The 15,700-nt window shown below is 41.5% G+C and overlaps 1 protein-coding gene across 2 annotated transcripts; it reads left to right on the top strand.

The window, feature by feature from the left end:
* The first annotated feature begins 7,335 nt into the window (after window positions 1–7,335).
* LOC121986023 (putative E3 ubiquitin-protein ligase LIN-2) lies at window positions 7,336–12,663 on the top strand. Of its 2 annotated transcripts, none has more exons than XM_042539781.1 (8): window positions 7,336–7,775; window positions 7,919–9,118; window positions 9,247–9,405; window positions 10,134–11,108; window positions 11,213–11,357; window positions 11,455–11,706; window positions 11,792–12,104; window positions 12,232–12,663. In XM_042539781.1, exons 2-8 carry the CDS (start codon window positions 8,133–8,135, stop codon window positions 12,339–12,341), a joined length of 2,940 nt encoding a protein of 979 aa, XP_042395715.1. In that variant the 5' UTR covers window positions 7,336–7,775; window positions 7,919–8,132; the 3' UTR covers window positions 12,342–12,663. The 2 variants fall into 2 exon arrangements, with proteins under 2 accessions (XP_042395715.1, XP_042395716.1); XM_042539782.1 differs by having other exon boundaries at window positions 7,337–7,775; window positions 9,247–9,382; window positions 10,138–11,108.
* Window positions 12,664–15,700: the final 3,037 nt, after the last annotated feature.

Here is a 15,700-nt window from a genome sequence, read left to right as displayed (position 1 = left end):
AAAGTGAAGCCTTTCGGCTGATTCAGAACAAAGGGGGTGAGAATCCAGGGCCCGGATGACATCAATCCGAGGGGTCTTTTTTGTGAACCCCATTGTTTGTAACATCAGTCAGACAACTTGTTGGCCAGCATACAAGACAAGGAAAGTCACCAGCTTGCCTGCATGCCACGTGGCAAGCTTGCCTGCTCGCCACGTGGCAAGCTTGCAAGCAAGCCACAGCTTGCATGCAAGCCACGTTGTGGCTTGCTGGCAAGCATGCAAGCCAGAACGTGGTTTGCTCGTTGTGCTTGCTACGAGCTTGCAAGCAGAACAGAGGCCAACAGAGGTCTATATAAGACCTTGAGAGGATTGAAGCAAGAGCAGGGAAAAAAAAAGGAAAAAAAAAACTCAAGTGATCCGTGAGCTTTGTCCTCCTTGAATCCCCATGTTTCCTTCCCTTCTGTTGTGCACTTCTTTTGCTCAACAGAAATAGTGATAATTTTCGGATCTAGTTCAGATCGTCACGACAACCAGTGCTCGGTTGTGCTCGTGATCTTGCCGTTTTATCCTGGGAATCAGACGTCCACCTAATCCTCTGAGCACCGCGGAGGGGCCAAATATGTTTTAAGGAGACAACGCTCTGCTGGACTCGGCATCCACTCTAAGTTCGTGTTGCAGCTTTCGACATCCTGTCAGCAACTCTCAGCACAACGTGGCGCCGCTCGACAACTCACGGTGTCCGCAACTCATCTACTCAACGCATGGCTCGGCTCGCTAGAGTCGACAGTTTGAGATTATCTGCTCAAACCTACTTGATTGTAAGTTCTTGTGACTCTGGTACGCACTCAGAAGCGTGGAAAAGAGCTTCTGAGAAGATCACACAGATTGTAACAGGTTTATTCCCAACAAAACTTAAAACAGATTCGTTCTGTTACCATGGCGGCATAAAATGTTGAGATGCAACAGGCTCAACATGTGCCGACCTCCTCCGCCCCGATTGGGAATGTGTCAATCAATCATGGGGAAAAGCCAGAAAAATTCACAGGAGTGAATTTCAAGCAGTGGCAACAGAAGATGTTCTTCTACTTAACCACACTAGGTCTGACACGTATCTTGACCGAGGAAACTCCCAAGGTTGTTAAGGGTGTAGATGAGGTGAACACTCTCCTTCTAATCGACAAATGGAACGATTCTGAGTTCCTATGTCGAAACTACATCCTTAACAATCTTGCCGACTCACTCTATCTTGTGTATTGTGAGATGAAAACGGCAAAGGAACTGTGGAAATCTCTGGACAAGAAATATAAATCAGAGGATGTTGGGGCTAAAAAGTTTATTGTTGGTCGTTTCCTGGATTATAAGATGAGTGACTCGAAGTCTGTAATCAGTCAAGTCCAAGAGTTTCAAGTACTCTTACAAGAAATTCACTCAGAAGGTATGACTCTGAGCGAAACCTTCCAAGTGGCAGCTATCATCGAAAAGCTACCAACTGGCTGGAAGGACTTTAAGAATTATCTGAAGCACAAGTGGAAGGAAATGAACCTGGAGGAACTTGTTGTTCGCCTTCGTATAGAAGAAGACAACAAGAATTCGGAGAGAAAACTATTCTCTCAGGCTACTATAAAAGCCAATGTTGTTGAGCACGGACAAACCTCAAAACAGAAGCATCCAAAATCTTCCACGACGCAACCCAAAGGACAAAACATGAAAAAGAAGTTCTTAGGGAAATGTTACAATTGTGATCGTATGGGTCACAAGGCTTCAGACTGTAAAATGCCAAAGAAGAAAAAGCCTGAGACCAACCTGGCAGGAGAACAGGATATGTGCCAAAGAAGAAAGAAGAAAGAAGAAAATGACCTCGGGCAAGAATCTCACTCTGAACAATGTGTTGTATGTTCCGGAGATTCGAAAGAATCTAGTATCCGGATCACTATTAAGCAAGTATGACTTTCACATTGTCTTTGAGTCAGATAGAGTTGTACTATCCAAGAACGGAGTGTTTATAGGAAGGGGCTATGCATCTGATGGGTTGTTTAAGCTCAATGTAATGGTCATTAGGCCCAAGATAAATAAAAATGAAAGCTCTTCCACTTATATGCTTGAGTCTTCGTGTTTATGTCATGGTAGACTAGAACATGTTAACTACGATGTATTGCATAGATTAATAAACATGCAAAGCATACCTACATTCCACCTTGACCCAAAACACAAGTGTGAGATTTGTGTTGAAGCGAAAATGACAAGGTCATCCTTTCACCATATTAAAAGAAGTAATGGATCACTTGACCTAATTCATACTGATGTGTGCGACCTAAAAGGTACGCCAACACGTGGTGGTAATAAATATTTCATCATTTTTGTAGATGATAACACAAAATACTATTATGTGTATCTTCTCAAAAGTAAGGATGAAGCTATAGAGAAATTCGCTCTCTATAAAATTGAGGTTGAAAACCAGCGTAATAGAAAGATAAAGGTGGTTCGAAGTGACCGAAACGGTGAATATGTATCACCATTCGTTGAGTTGTGTGTTGAACATGGGATCAGACACGAAACAACAGCTCCTTATACTCCTCAGCAAAATGGAGTTGCTGAGCGAAAGAATCGAACTCTAAAGGAGATGATGAATGCTCTTCTATTAAGCTCTGGACTGTCAGAATTCATGTGGGGAGAAGCTGTGTTAACAACTAATTACCTTTTAAATAAGGTGCCCCGGAAAAAAATAGATAAGAGTCCTTATGAGTTGTGGAATGGAAGACAACCGTCCTACAAATATTTACGAATGTGGGGGTATCTTGCCAAAGTGTTGGTACCTAATTCGAAAAGGATTAAGATATGACCAAAGACTGTTGATTGCATCTTCATTGACTATGCACAAAACAACACTGCGTATAGATTTTGTGTGTATAAGTCACACATACCGGAGTTACACAAGAACTTGATAATCGAATCGAGAAATGCCTCGTTCTTCGAGCATGTGTTTCCATATAAGACCCGGGAGGATGTTAGCTCCTCAAAACGGGCAACCAAAACATCAGGCGAAGAAGAAGATGATGATGACGAGGAAACCGTGGAGGTTAAGCCTAGACGGAGTAAAAGAGTTCGGGTAGAAAAATCCTATGGATCGGATTTTATCACATTCATGTTGGAAAGTGAGCCCCGAAGTTACTCAGAAGCTGTAGGCTCTTTTGATGGACCTCATTGGAAAGAGACAATTGCATCTGAGATATAATCTATCTTGCAAAATCACACTTGGGAACTTGTGGATCTTCCTCCGGGAAGTAAACCACTAGGGTGGAAGTAGATCTTCAAGAAGAAAATGAAATCAGATGATACAATCGATAAATACAAGGCCAGATTGGTAATCAAAGGATACCGACAACGAGAAGACCTTGATTACTTTGATACATACTCTCCGGTATCTAGAATAACTTCCATTAGAGTATTGTTGGCTATCGCTGTTCTATAGAATCTCAAAATACATCAAATGGATGTAAAGACAGCATTTCTAAACGGGGATTTAGAAGAGGAAATCTATATGGACCAACCTGAGGGGTTTTCTGTGTCAGGACAGAAAAACAAGGTCTGTAGATTGGTGAAGTCATTATATGGTTTGAAACAAGCACCAAAGCAGTGACATAAGACATTTGATAATGTCATGGAGGAATGTGACTTCCAGATCAATGAATGTGATAAATGTGTCTACATGAGAACCACAGAGAGTGACTATGTCATCTTGTGCCTCTATATAGATGACATACTTATCATTGGGAGTAATGATAAGATAATTGAATCCACTAAAGATATGTTGAAATCAAGATTTGACATGAAAGACATGGGTCTAGCTAATGTGATTCTAGGAATCAAAATTCTTAGAACGACAGAAGGACTTGTTCTTAGTCAGTCCCATTACATGGACAAGATTCTTGAGAAATTCACCAAGGGTGATACTGCGTTGGCACTAACGCCGATAGATACGAGTCAACATCTATCGAAAAATCAAGGTGAAAGTATCTCGCAGATAGAGTACTCTCGAGTGATTGGAAGTCTGATGTACTTGATGAGTTGTACACGACCAGACTTAGCCTACGCAGTAAGCAGACTGAGCAGATACACGAGTAATCCCGATATTGAGCACTGGAAAATGATAACAAGAGTACTGAGGTACTTAAGGTACACTCGTCAATATGGACTGCACTATACAAGATATCCTGTTGTGATCGAAGGATACAACGATGCAAGTTAGATATCTGATATACAAGACTCTAAGTCTACGAGTGAATATGTCTTCGCTCTAGCTGATGCAGTCATTTCCTGGAAATCTTCTAAGCAAACCGTAATAACCAGATCCACGATGGAATCTGAGTTTGTAGCTCTTGACAAATGTGGTGAAAAGGCTGAATGACTACAACAATTCTTAGAAGATATTCCACATTGGCTAAAACCTATGCCGGCGATTTGCATACATTGCGATAGTCGATCAGCAATCGATCGGGTACAGAGCCATCTGTATAATGGTACGTCTAGACATACGTTGTAGACATAATACCATTAGACAACTATTCTTAACTGGTGTTATCACTGTTGACTATGTGAAGTCAAAGGATAACTTAGCGGATCCGCTAACCAAGGGGTTAAATCGAGAGTTAGTTGCAAGTTCATCACAGGTAATGAGCTTGATGTCGTTGTCAACAATCAGTGCAGAGGACACCTAACCTATGCTGACTGGAGATCCCAAGAACTAGGTTCAAAGAGCCAACTAATCTGCACTGACTAGACACACTGTGGGTAGCCCAATGAAACAGTGACCAGACCAGGGTAAGCCGATAGGCTTTTAATGATCAAGAAGAGTAAAGTGTAACTCTTGAGGGATCACCTATGTACGAAAGAAGTGAGGCCGCTTCGAAAAGAATTGAATGCACAATTCTTAGAACTTCTTACAGAATCAGGCGTGTTCATGGCCAAGAACGAACACACTCATAAAACCTTAGCTATATCAGGGAGAGTCGTGGGTACACCTCTGTTCATGCTTACACCAACGGCCGAACAATTCAAAGACCTCACGTCTACTAATCAGCTAGTGAGCAAACAGAGTTTACAAGGGAAGGTTCAAAGGGTAACACCTACCTATCTTATACTCGACTCAATTGTCGAAGACTATCACACATCCTTGTTTCTATTCATGTGGGGGATTGTTGGAAAAACTTGAATGGAAATACGACGTGTGAGTTTCAGTTCCACAAAGAAAGTGAAGCCTTCGGGCTGATTCGGAACAAAGGGGGTGAGAATCCAAGGCCCAGATGACATCAACCCGAGGGGTCTTTTTTGTGAACCCCATTGTTTGTAACATCAGTCAGACAACTTGTTGGCCAGCATACAAGACAAGGAAGGTCGTCAGCTTACCTGCACGCCACGTGGCAAGCTTGCCTGCTCACCACGTGGCAAGCTTGCAAGCAAGCCGGCTTGCTCGTTGTGCTTGCAACGAGCTTGCAAGCAGAACAGAGGCCAACAGAGGTCTATATAAGACCTTGAGAGGATTGAAGCAAGAGCAGGGAAAAAAAGAGGGGAAAAAAAAACTCAAGTGATTTGTGAGCTTTGTCTTCCTTGAATCCCCATGTTTCCTTCCCTTATGTTGTGCACTTATTTTGCTCAACAGAAATAGTGATAATTTTCGGATCTAGTTCAGATTGTCACGACAACCAGTTCTCGGTTGTGCTCGTGATCTTGCCATTTTATCCTGGGAAACAGACGTCCACCTAATCCTCTGAGCACCGCGGAGGGGCCGAATCTGTTTTAAGGAGACAGCGCTCTGCTGGACTCGGCATCCACTCTGAGTTCGTGTTGCAGCTCTCGACATCCTGTCAACAACTCTCAGCACAACATGACGCTGCTCGACAACTCACGGTGTCCGCAACTCATCTACTCGGCGCGTGGCTCGGCTCGCTAGAGTCGACAGTTTGAGATTATCTGCTCAAATCTATTTGATTGTAAGTTCTTGTGACTTTGATACGCACTCAGAAGCGTGGAAAAGAACTTCTGAGAAGATCACACAGATTGTAACGGGTTTATTCTCAACAAATAATCCTCAGGAAGAAAACCACCGAAGACCTTCAGGTTAATAATTTTTATGTGCTTCTTCTTCTTCTTTCTGGTCTAGTTTGATTGAGGAACCCAATGGACGTGCAGAAACATGCTACCGTTAGGTTCCTTGTGCTCGAAATGATCAAAGAAATTGGTAAACATTGTGATCTGTATTTGATTGAAACTGTCCTTGATGATAAGAACGAGGGGGGCTGTCCAGAGGCGGGCTTGACTGGTTCCATGGGTTGAAGAGAATTTTTTTAAAAAAAACTTAAAAGTAAGTGAATTGTAATCCAAATTTAAAATTTTTAACCGTTTCTATAATTTTTTTTTTTTTTTTTTTTTTTTTTTTTTTTTGGTGAACTCATGAGTTGGCCGCTTCACCCATAACTCACAATACATCTTGGATTGGATTAGAAATTTTTAGAATCAGTCAAATGATGGATTTTTTCGCGGGCTGATCTATCTCACCATGGGTCAAACCGTCTTATAACTCTACTCATTAGGATGGATCATAATTGGATGTGACCCCTTTACGAACTACCACCCGTGATCCCCAAAGTCCAATAACCCTAGAGTTTTGTATATTCATCTTTTATAAATATTAAAGTCGATAGCAATAATCTTACTTTATTATTATCGGTGGTGGTAACTATGATAGTGTAGTAACTTAAGCATCGCAAGAGTTTTGTCAGATAGTTTTGATGCCCTTCAATGACTTCGGCATCCAACGTAGATTTTCGGCGCATTAATGTATATAATAGTTTTTATCAAAACTATAAATGATTATTTTAAAATGCTTTAGTCATTTTAAAAGTAGGAGAAGTCTCTGATGACCTTTTAGAGTATATCTATTTATATATATTCAAAATGTAAAAAAGAAATGGACATTTTGGATAAAATTATTATGGGGGAAAAATTAATAGAGCGCTATAAATTAAGAGAAATATTAAATGTGTCATATTGTTTGGTTGCATTGCAAGTACGAGTGAAGTCCAATATCTCTGTAACTCATCTATATATTCAAATTTTAAATTCAATTAAAAATAAATATATAATAATTTGGATAATTTATTTATTTATTTTAACAAAAACACCTTTTAATATTTTGTCAAATTTATTTGTTACTTTGCATAAAAGTGAAACGAGGATGTAAGGCTCTGAGTCAGACTAGCTTTCTGAATGTTTTCCAAAATATTGCCAAACAAGTGAATAATTGAGACCGAAACGACTGTAAGCATAGTAGATATATCGGCCCCTAGTTCCATCTAAATTTCTTCGTGCATGCCTATGAAATTATAAATACCCTTCTTCTCCAACAAAAACAAGATTGGGGGTCCAAACTCCAGCACAGAGATTGAATGTTTCATAAAGATATCTGCAGGCTCCCAAATGGCATCACTTAATAGCTCCTGAGCAATCTCCATCAGAGAAGCTGCCGCCTGCAAGTTTTACCCATCCACTTGCTAACTTTTATTACCCCTCTTCAGGCAACCACAGCCGAATACTGAGGCTGAGAGAATCGAGCTCAAGTAGCTAGTGCGAGAAGGCGTGTCCTGCAAAGTCTCCCTCAGAGACAAGTAGCCACCTGCCAAACCTTGATTACTTCGAAGTTTTTAGCTTTTGAACCTTTCCTCGTAACCTGGGAGAATCACACATGTCACCGTGCAGTCGAGCACAGCCCCCTGCAACGGACAACGGAACGATCGAGCATGGTAAGAGGACGACTCAGTCTTGCTCAGTAATTTATGGTTTTCCCCTCCGAGTTTCTTCGAATGCCGACTGACTGCTATTATGTTCTTCTTCACGTGTCACGCATCATGGGATTTCTTTTATTTTATGCTGAAAATTTGTACAGGGAGAGAGATGGAGCGAGCGCGGCGTGCAGAGTGGCGACAGAGGGTATGACAACTGCGCTTGCGGTTTGTGTTCCCTGAAATCGACTCCGCTCTTTGTCTTCATCCTCCGGCCATGCTGCGTTAAACTCAGTTCGCATCTTTCACTGCTCCATAAGCGATGCCCTTCACAAGGTCCTATTTTTTTCACTTAGCTATCCGGAGCCAACCCCGTCCATGGCTGCTTCTCTCCGGGAGCTCCTCGCTCAGGAAAGCTCACAGCTTTACTCCAACCGCAGTAAATCCACCAGCTCCCCACTTGTCTCCGCCAGGCGCCGGAGCTTCGACCGTCCCCGCCGCTGCGCCGGCCAACGCTCCGAACCTTCCAACTCCAATTCCAGGTCAACTACCGTGAGCGCTGCTGGCTACGACGATGATGACCCGGTTGTTGACGAGGCCGCGCTCTGCGGTGTCGTTTCCGTCCTCTCCGGCTACGCCGGCCGGTTCTTGAAGGATGCTGACTTCCGGAGACGGTTGCGGGATAAATGTGCGGCGTGCATCGTCACGGCCCGGAAGGGCGCCGCCACCCATGCCGTGCTCACGAACTTGGAGATGGGGATCGAGAGCATCGAGAGGCTGGCGGAGGAAGGCCCCTACATCGGCGGCGCTGGGGACTCCAAGATCCGATCTTTGCGGAACTCCATCAGGCTGCTGAGCGTGGTGGCGTCGCTCAACTCCCCCCGGTCGCGGGCCGGCCTCTACACCTGCGGCGTGCCCAACGCCCACCTCTCCGCCTGCGCCCAACTCTACCTCGCCGTCGTGTACAAGATCGAGAGGAACGACCGCGTCTCTGCCAAGCACCTCCTCCAGGTGTTCGTGGATGCGCCCTACCTTGCGCGCAAGAACCTTCTTCCCGATCTCTGGGATCATTTCCTGCTTCCGCACCTGCTTCATCTCAAGGTGTGGTACACCAAAGAAGTGGAGCTCGTCGCCAGCTGGGAGGCGGTGGACAGGGAGCAGAAGATGAAAAGCTTGAACATGACTTACAACGATCAGATGGACGCCGGCACCGCTCAATTCGCAGTATACTACAGGGACTGGATTAAGGTTGACGGCAAGGCGCCGCCCATTCCCACCGTGTCTTTGCCACCGAGGCCCAGCTACCTCGAACCATGGGGCAAGAGATCTCTGTCTCTCTCACGGAGTTCCATCAATAAGAACCTGTATGTGATAATGTCCTTGGAAAACAATCTTTTATGTTCATGCCACTGTAGATTTCTTGACATCCCTTCTTCTTTAAGCTTAAAAATCTCTCTTTTCTTATGTTTTTATTACTCTAAATTCCATGAAGATATCAAGCAGTTTTTGGTCTGTCATTGGAACGAGAAGAAACTGGCGATGGCATCCTCATTGATGATGCTAAATTAGTCTCAGAAACTCAATTGGTTGCTGATTCAGATAGCACCGATCGTGGGAACGGTGTCCATGTGAGTCAATGCGGCTTCTCTCGGTAAATAATTCAACAAATGGTTCATTCTCCCATTCGCATTATTGATCTTCTGTGCAATGGAATCTACCTAAGTATATGATTGTTAGTATAGAGACACAAACATGGTGGATTGCTTCTCCTACAAGCAATGTAGTCACAGTAGATAGATTTGTTTGGGACCTTAACACCAAAAGAAATGTATTATTAGAGGAGTCGTTCTGTTTTCTTCATTGTTGTTAAATACTCTTCAGATAAGAAACCTGAAAGATAAACTGCTCAATGAATTTTGTCGATATGGTTCTGCTTCCATGCCTAGACATTAAGTAAGAAGCTGCTTAGTTTTGTTAGTATGCTGATTTCAGCTGCTTTACTTAATTAATCATGATTTGGATTCATAGTAGCAAGAGATTTTGATACTTTAGACGTTTGCTCTTGTTCTTAGACATGATTTTGATACTTTAGATGTTTGCTCTTGTTCTTAGACATGAAGCAAGACATGATTTTGACTCTTCTCTATCTTGCTTCATGATTTTATTCAGATCATGCACATCATCAGCATTATCTGAATTGTTTTTTCATTTTTTTTTTTTGTCAAATATGAAAGGGGGGAGTAAACAAGCACTCTGATATCGTTGAAAATCTTCAAAATGTAGAGATGGTTGTGCTTTTTCATTTATGGTGGAAAAGTAGTATCTTATATGAACTAGTAGCTTTTGGATGTTTTCTTACATGTTCTTCGTTTTGAGTAGACAGAATGATGTTGGTGTTAGGCAAAGAGAGACGGATAAAGTGCAAGAGAATTTAATCTCTAGAGCAGAATTGATACCACGCAAATCGCATTCTTTTAGGTTATTCTCATGTCGGAGTGTGCCAGATGCTGCTACCGTGCATCATGTGCCAACTCCTAAGAAGGAATTTGCAGTGGTTCCTCAAAAAACAGACAATAACATGCAACCACTGAATCTTAGCAAAGCAATTGGCTTAATTTCAGAATCTGATAATCTCAAAGAATGTGAAGTTGCAATTCACATAATTGCAAAAGCTTGGCGTGATTCACATAGAGATGCTACGCTTGTGACAGCACTGTCTACATCATCTGTGATCGAGGGCTTTCTTGAGGTAAATTTCACCTCTACAGATGATGATGTCCTAGAGTTATCGATCTCAATCTTAGCAGAGTTGGTTGCAAGAAATGACGTGAACAGACAGATAGTACTGCATGCAGATCCACAGCTTGAAATTTTCTTAAGACTGTTGAGAAGTAAAAATATATTCTTGAAGGCAGCAGTAGTCCTTTACCTGTTACGACCAAAGGCTAAGCAAATGCTATCTGTCGACTGGATACCATTGGTATTGCGGGTTATGGACCATGGCGATGCTTCGCAAAGTCTGTTTGCTATAAAATGTCATCCCCGAACGGCTGCATTCTACCTCTTAGATCAGCTTCTTACGGGCTTTGATGTGGACCGAAATGTAGAGAACTCGAAACAGTTGGTTGCTCTTGGTGGATTGGACCTGCTGATGAGAAGACTTGAAATAGGTGATTCTCATGAGACGCACTGTGCTTCAATCTTAGCAAGATGTGTTAGAGCAGATGGAAGCTGTAGGGAGTACTTGGCAGAAAACATAAACAAAGCATCGATAGTTCAACTCCTCCTACGCAACCAAATGAAGTCCAACAGCAGTGCAATCACTTTGCTGAGTGAGATGGTTTGTCTCAACAGGTTTGTTCAACTACTCTAGTGAACTTGTAATTTGATTGTAGTCATGTTCAATGCAACATTCTTGCCTCAAAACTTCAATCTCATCCATTCTTCTAATTACACAGAACAACACAGATTATTACCTTCCTGAAGGAATTCAGAAATGCTGGTTATATGAATGCAATGCATGTTCTATTGGTTTATCTGCAACAAGCGCCTAATGAACAGCGTCCACTAGCTGCAGCTCTTCTACTGCAGCTTGATCAACTGGTACAAATTCCAACCAAAATCCTCATCATTCTGTTGCTTTGTTAAAAGTTTCCAGTATAGTTCTATGTGCGGTCTCGATATGGCAGTTATGTTTCAGGGAGATCCTTTGCGGCATAGTATGTACAGAGAAGATGCAGTTGATGCTCTAATCACAGCCTTGGAACACAATTTACACAACAGAAAGATCCAAGAGAAGTGCAGCAGAGCTCTTTTGCTCTTGGCAGGCAGATTCTCTCATTCCGGGGAGGACACCGCTGAGGCATGGTTACTAAGGAGAGCAGGTCTACAAGACAGTTTTTCAGACTCATTTAGAAGCAGAGAGATATTTTTAGATGAAACTGTGAGACCGGTATGTTTCGAGATTGATTAGTTCATAGCCATCTTATTCTTTTAAGGAAAAGTGTTCCAATTATAGATTTTCCTTCAACTAACAGGAAGAAGAAGAAAAAGCGACTGAAGAGTGGCTAAGGAAGTTGGCCATCACCTTGCTCACCAGTGGTAATAAAAGGTTCTTAGTGGCACTTTCAAATTGCATATCTGAAGGAATCCCGAGTCTCTCGCGCTCATGCCTTGTCACAGTGGCATGGATGAGCAGCTCTCTGGCTTCATGGCAGAATGCAAACCATTTGTTGTTTCATGCTTGTTCAACTCTTGCGCCGCGCTTGTTTGAAAGCCTGAGCTATCACAAAGCCCAGGAGGAGAGGGTGTTGGCTTCACTTTCCCTATTCAACTTTGTTAGATATCCAGGCAATGTCTCATCTACTTAAATGAATCTTTTGTCTCCATGCTTTCCTGTAATTATTCTCTAGAGCTCATATTGGTTCGATGTTATTTATATACATCTGTTTCTCATTTCTTGTTCATCTCTCAACAGAGTGCCTTCCTATGCTTTTTCCATTGGACAAAGAAACAGTTTGCTCACTGCAAGATCTTTCTCAAGTGACTTGGACAGCAAAAGAACTTCTTTTTGCGAGCTGCAGATGAACAGGTGCAGTGTTTCCTGATGTAAATTACAGTATATTATTGGAGATGAGAGAAAAAAAAATCCATTCTCACGAGCTTATGGAACTCAAATATTCCTGCATAATTTTTAGCTCCTTCCTGGCAAAGGCGAATTAATGTTGTTAAACTATAATAAGGCCAGCTTTTTTTTCCCTGCTTTTGTTTTTTTTTTTTTGGGTTCAAAACTTCGTTTGCTTGTAAAAGGTAATATGAATTGTCTGTCTATTGTTTGTCCTGAAATCTGATAAAGAGAAATCTAAATCCCATTAATATTGCCCCTGGGCTGGCACAGTTGATTAATGCATATGGTATTATTGTAATAAGTCATGGGGTTGATTTTAAGTGTGTGTGAAATGCACCATAGATCACTAGACATGGGTCATTGTGTTGGGCGAATGACACCGGGCAAGATAGTGTAATATTATCCTGCGCGCTGTTGAATATGTTGATTCACATATAAATATCGAAAATAATTTTTAAGAAACTGTTGATTCGAAAAGGAATATAGGAAATAGAAAAGTAACGGTATCATTAAAAATATTATTAAATTAAAAATCTTCTCCTTAAACATCAACTAAATAGACCTTTATATATGTCCAAAATCCTAAGATGTGGAAGAACGAAAAATAAAAATCAACACAAGGAAAAAAAATCTTAATATAAATAAAAAAAATCCCAAAAAAAGGGGGAAAAAATCTAAATATACTAAAAATTTAAAATATCAACCGACTCAAAATCCTAAAATACCAAAGACAAAATTAATTTTAAAATAATAACAAAAAATTATTCAAATGCTTCTACATCAACCATCCCGAGTTGAAAAAAAACTCGTCTTTGAGTTTGAATAATTTCATGTGGTAACCCAAGAGGAAAATCATCTGGTATCAACTTGACAATCGTTTGTTATGGACAGATGCGTGCTAGAATAGTTTTATTTGATCCTTGTCTTTCAAAGGTTGATTCTTCAACTAAATTAGTTTTTGTACAAGAGGTTTCTGAATCTACGTAGGTAGGATCGGTAGGATCAAAAAAACATTAGAAGAGGTGAATAGCATTCTCACTTTTTTTGAAATTACGACTTAAAATAACGCAGCAGAAAAGAAAGAAACGAGAACACAAAGACAATCGCTAACATAAATCTTTTTTTACTTGGTTCGAACCTTTCGGTGACTCCTACTTCAAGACTCACATTTGTAGAATGCTTTCGTTAGACAATCACTATCAGTTCAAAAATGTTTACAAATTTTGAGTACAAGACCTTGTATAATTAAAAATACCGACAACAGAAGAAGTAATTGCTTGAGCATTGGTTGTCGGAGTAGCCTTTCGGTGCCGTCGGAATCTTCTTGGAGAAGTACGCGAGTACGAAAGTCAGAGTGAGTGATATCTAGAAGGCTCTGGTTGAAGTCTTTTTAATGGCTCTTTCTGAGCACCCGGACCACCCCCAGGCACCTGGAATGCTGATGATGTGGCTGTAACTCGGCGAAACTCAATCTTTGAAATTTCATACATCTTCGGGTGCCCAGACCAGTATGAGTGCTTGAACCTGATGTGCACCGGCCAATCAGTGTGTGTCACCTCAGCCAGTCACCTACTGGTTCGCCTAGACCTCCTATGGGTGCCCAAACCTCCAAGCGCTTGGACCAAGTCCGGGTGCCTGGAACCTTTTTCAGCTTTTTACTTTCCTGTGTCATAAGGTTAGCACAACAAGCAATAATATAGACAATAGTAGTAATAATATTTTTGATAGTCTCTGAACTGTCCGGTTCTAACTTTGAGTTTCTCTGAAATTTTAGGTTGGACCAACGCCTACTATTCCCTCAACCGAGAACGAGTCCTTACTGGATCTCTCCTCCGATTGCTTACCTCCACTTACTAATCGCAGACTTCCTTGATGTCAGATTCCTTGACCCATCAGGACTTCCGGCTAGATTTCAACCAATCTAGACTTTAGCCAATTGACCCAACTAGACTTCCTCCTACCAGATCTCAACCAATCTAGACTTTGTGCCAACTATCAACCTAGTTGGGCTTCAGTTTAGTGTTTTGATCCTCTAGACCTATCAAGTTCATATACTGCACACTTAGTAAAAGGATTAGATCACAATATAATCTAACTTTAACCTTTGTCATACAATCAAAATCTGAGTTTGATCATTAGTGCAACCTGCACCAACAAAATCAGCTTCCTCAATTACGTCAAGTTCATTTTCATTAATAAGTGATTATTCGCTAAAAATTTCTTGAAGTATATTTCTCAATACAATTGGCTCATTCCTTATGAATCTTAACTTCCATCTTACTAACCCCCACAAGCATAGCTGAGGTGGTAAGTGGATGGAGATTTGCCACCTGAGGTCGAAGGGTGGGCTAGTAGGGTGTAAATCTCTGCCCGTATAATTCCCCCCCCCCCCCCCCCCCCCACCCCCCACCACAACTAATCTCCTCAGTCACTGTGATTTAGCTCATCCATGTTGATCTTGGGGCAGGCTGACGGAGGCATTGGGGGTGAGTGTTTCACCTTTTTTGCCACTTAACTTCTATCTTACTAGTTCCAGTTAAGCCCACAACTTCACAACCCTTAAGAAAATCAACTTTCAACCCACTTTGTAATGAACTTTCTTTAAATTTAGTGATACTGTTGCTACATGTAATAGAGAAACCGTTCTTTGATGCATGCTTCTTGAACATAGAGATAAATCTTACAAGGACACTAGTAGGAAATGATCAACATGAACCATGTCAATCTCCAACAAGTTTCCATCGAAAGGTGTTATATGCACATCCCATAATGTTTAATAGATCATTCGATATGTATTTGCTCCAAGTTTTAAAGAAGGACTCTCTTCGTTTAATCTCTGCTTCCCTATCTGTTGTGATCTTTTCTACTAGTTGTATACAATTATCCTCTTTGAATTCGGTGAGGGGTGGACTACCAGTGAGTTGGCTTCAAGGTTGACTAGAAGAAGACCCCGAGGAGGGAACACCTGTAGAAGCGAAGAGTGCAAGTGAAAAGTGTTGGAGATCGGTGGCCAGCTATATATATATATATATATATATATATATATATATATATGGAAATACAAATACTAAGACAATGAAAGAAAATAAAATACAAATGCTAACATAATTTTTTTTACGTGGTTCGGAGATTGCTTGCTCCTACTCCACGACTTGTCCTTGAGGTGGACAAACCCTTAATCCTTCAATGGATTAGACCCCGGCAATCTCCGACTAGAGGTTACTCCTTATTGGTGGAGTACAACCTCCTACAAAGCTCTCTCCCTCTTACAAGATAGAACTTAAGTTTTGGAGGAAGAGAAAGGTTTGGAAGCTTTGGG

Source organism: Zingiber officinale, chromosome 5B (genome assembly GCF_018446385.1).
Source record: "Zingiber officinale cultivar Zhangliang chromosome 5B, Zo_v1.1, whole genome shotgun sequence".
Classification (NCBI taxonomy): domain Eukaryota; kingdom Viridiplantae; phylum Streptophyta; class Magnoliopsida; order Zingiberales; family Zingiberaceae; genus Zingiber; species Zingiber officinale.
This window is presented reverse-complemented; position numbering and strand designations above follow the sequence as displayed.

Coding starts and splice junctions, on each gene's coding strand:
- LOC121986023 (XM_042539781.1), top strand. CDS start 8,133: ATGGCTGCTTCTCTCCGGGAGCTCCTCGCTCAGGAAAGCTCACAGCTT. Junction 9,119..9,246: donor AGTTCCATCAATAAGAACCT/GTATGTGATAAT, acceptor AATTCCATGAAG/ATATCAAGCAGTTTTTGGTC. Junction 11,109..11,212: donor GAGATGGTTTGTCTCAACAG/GTTTGTTCAACT, acceptor CTAATTACACAG/AACAACACAGATTATTACCT.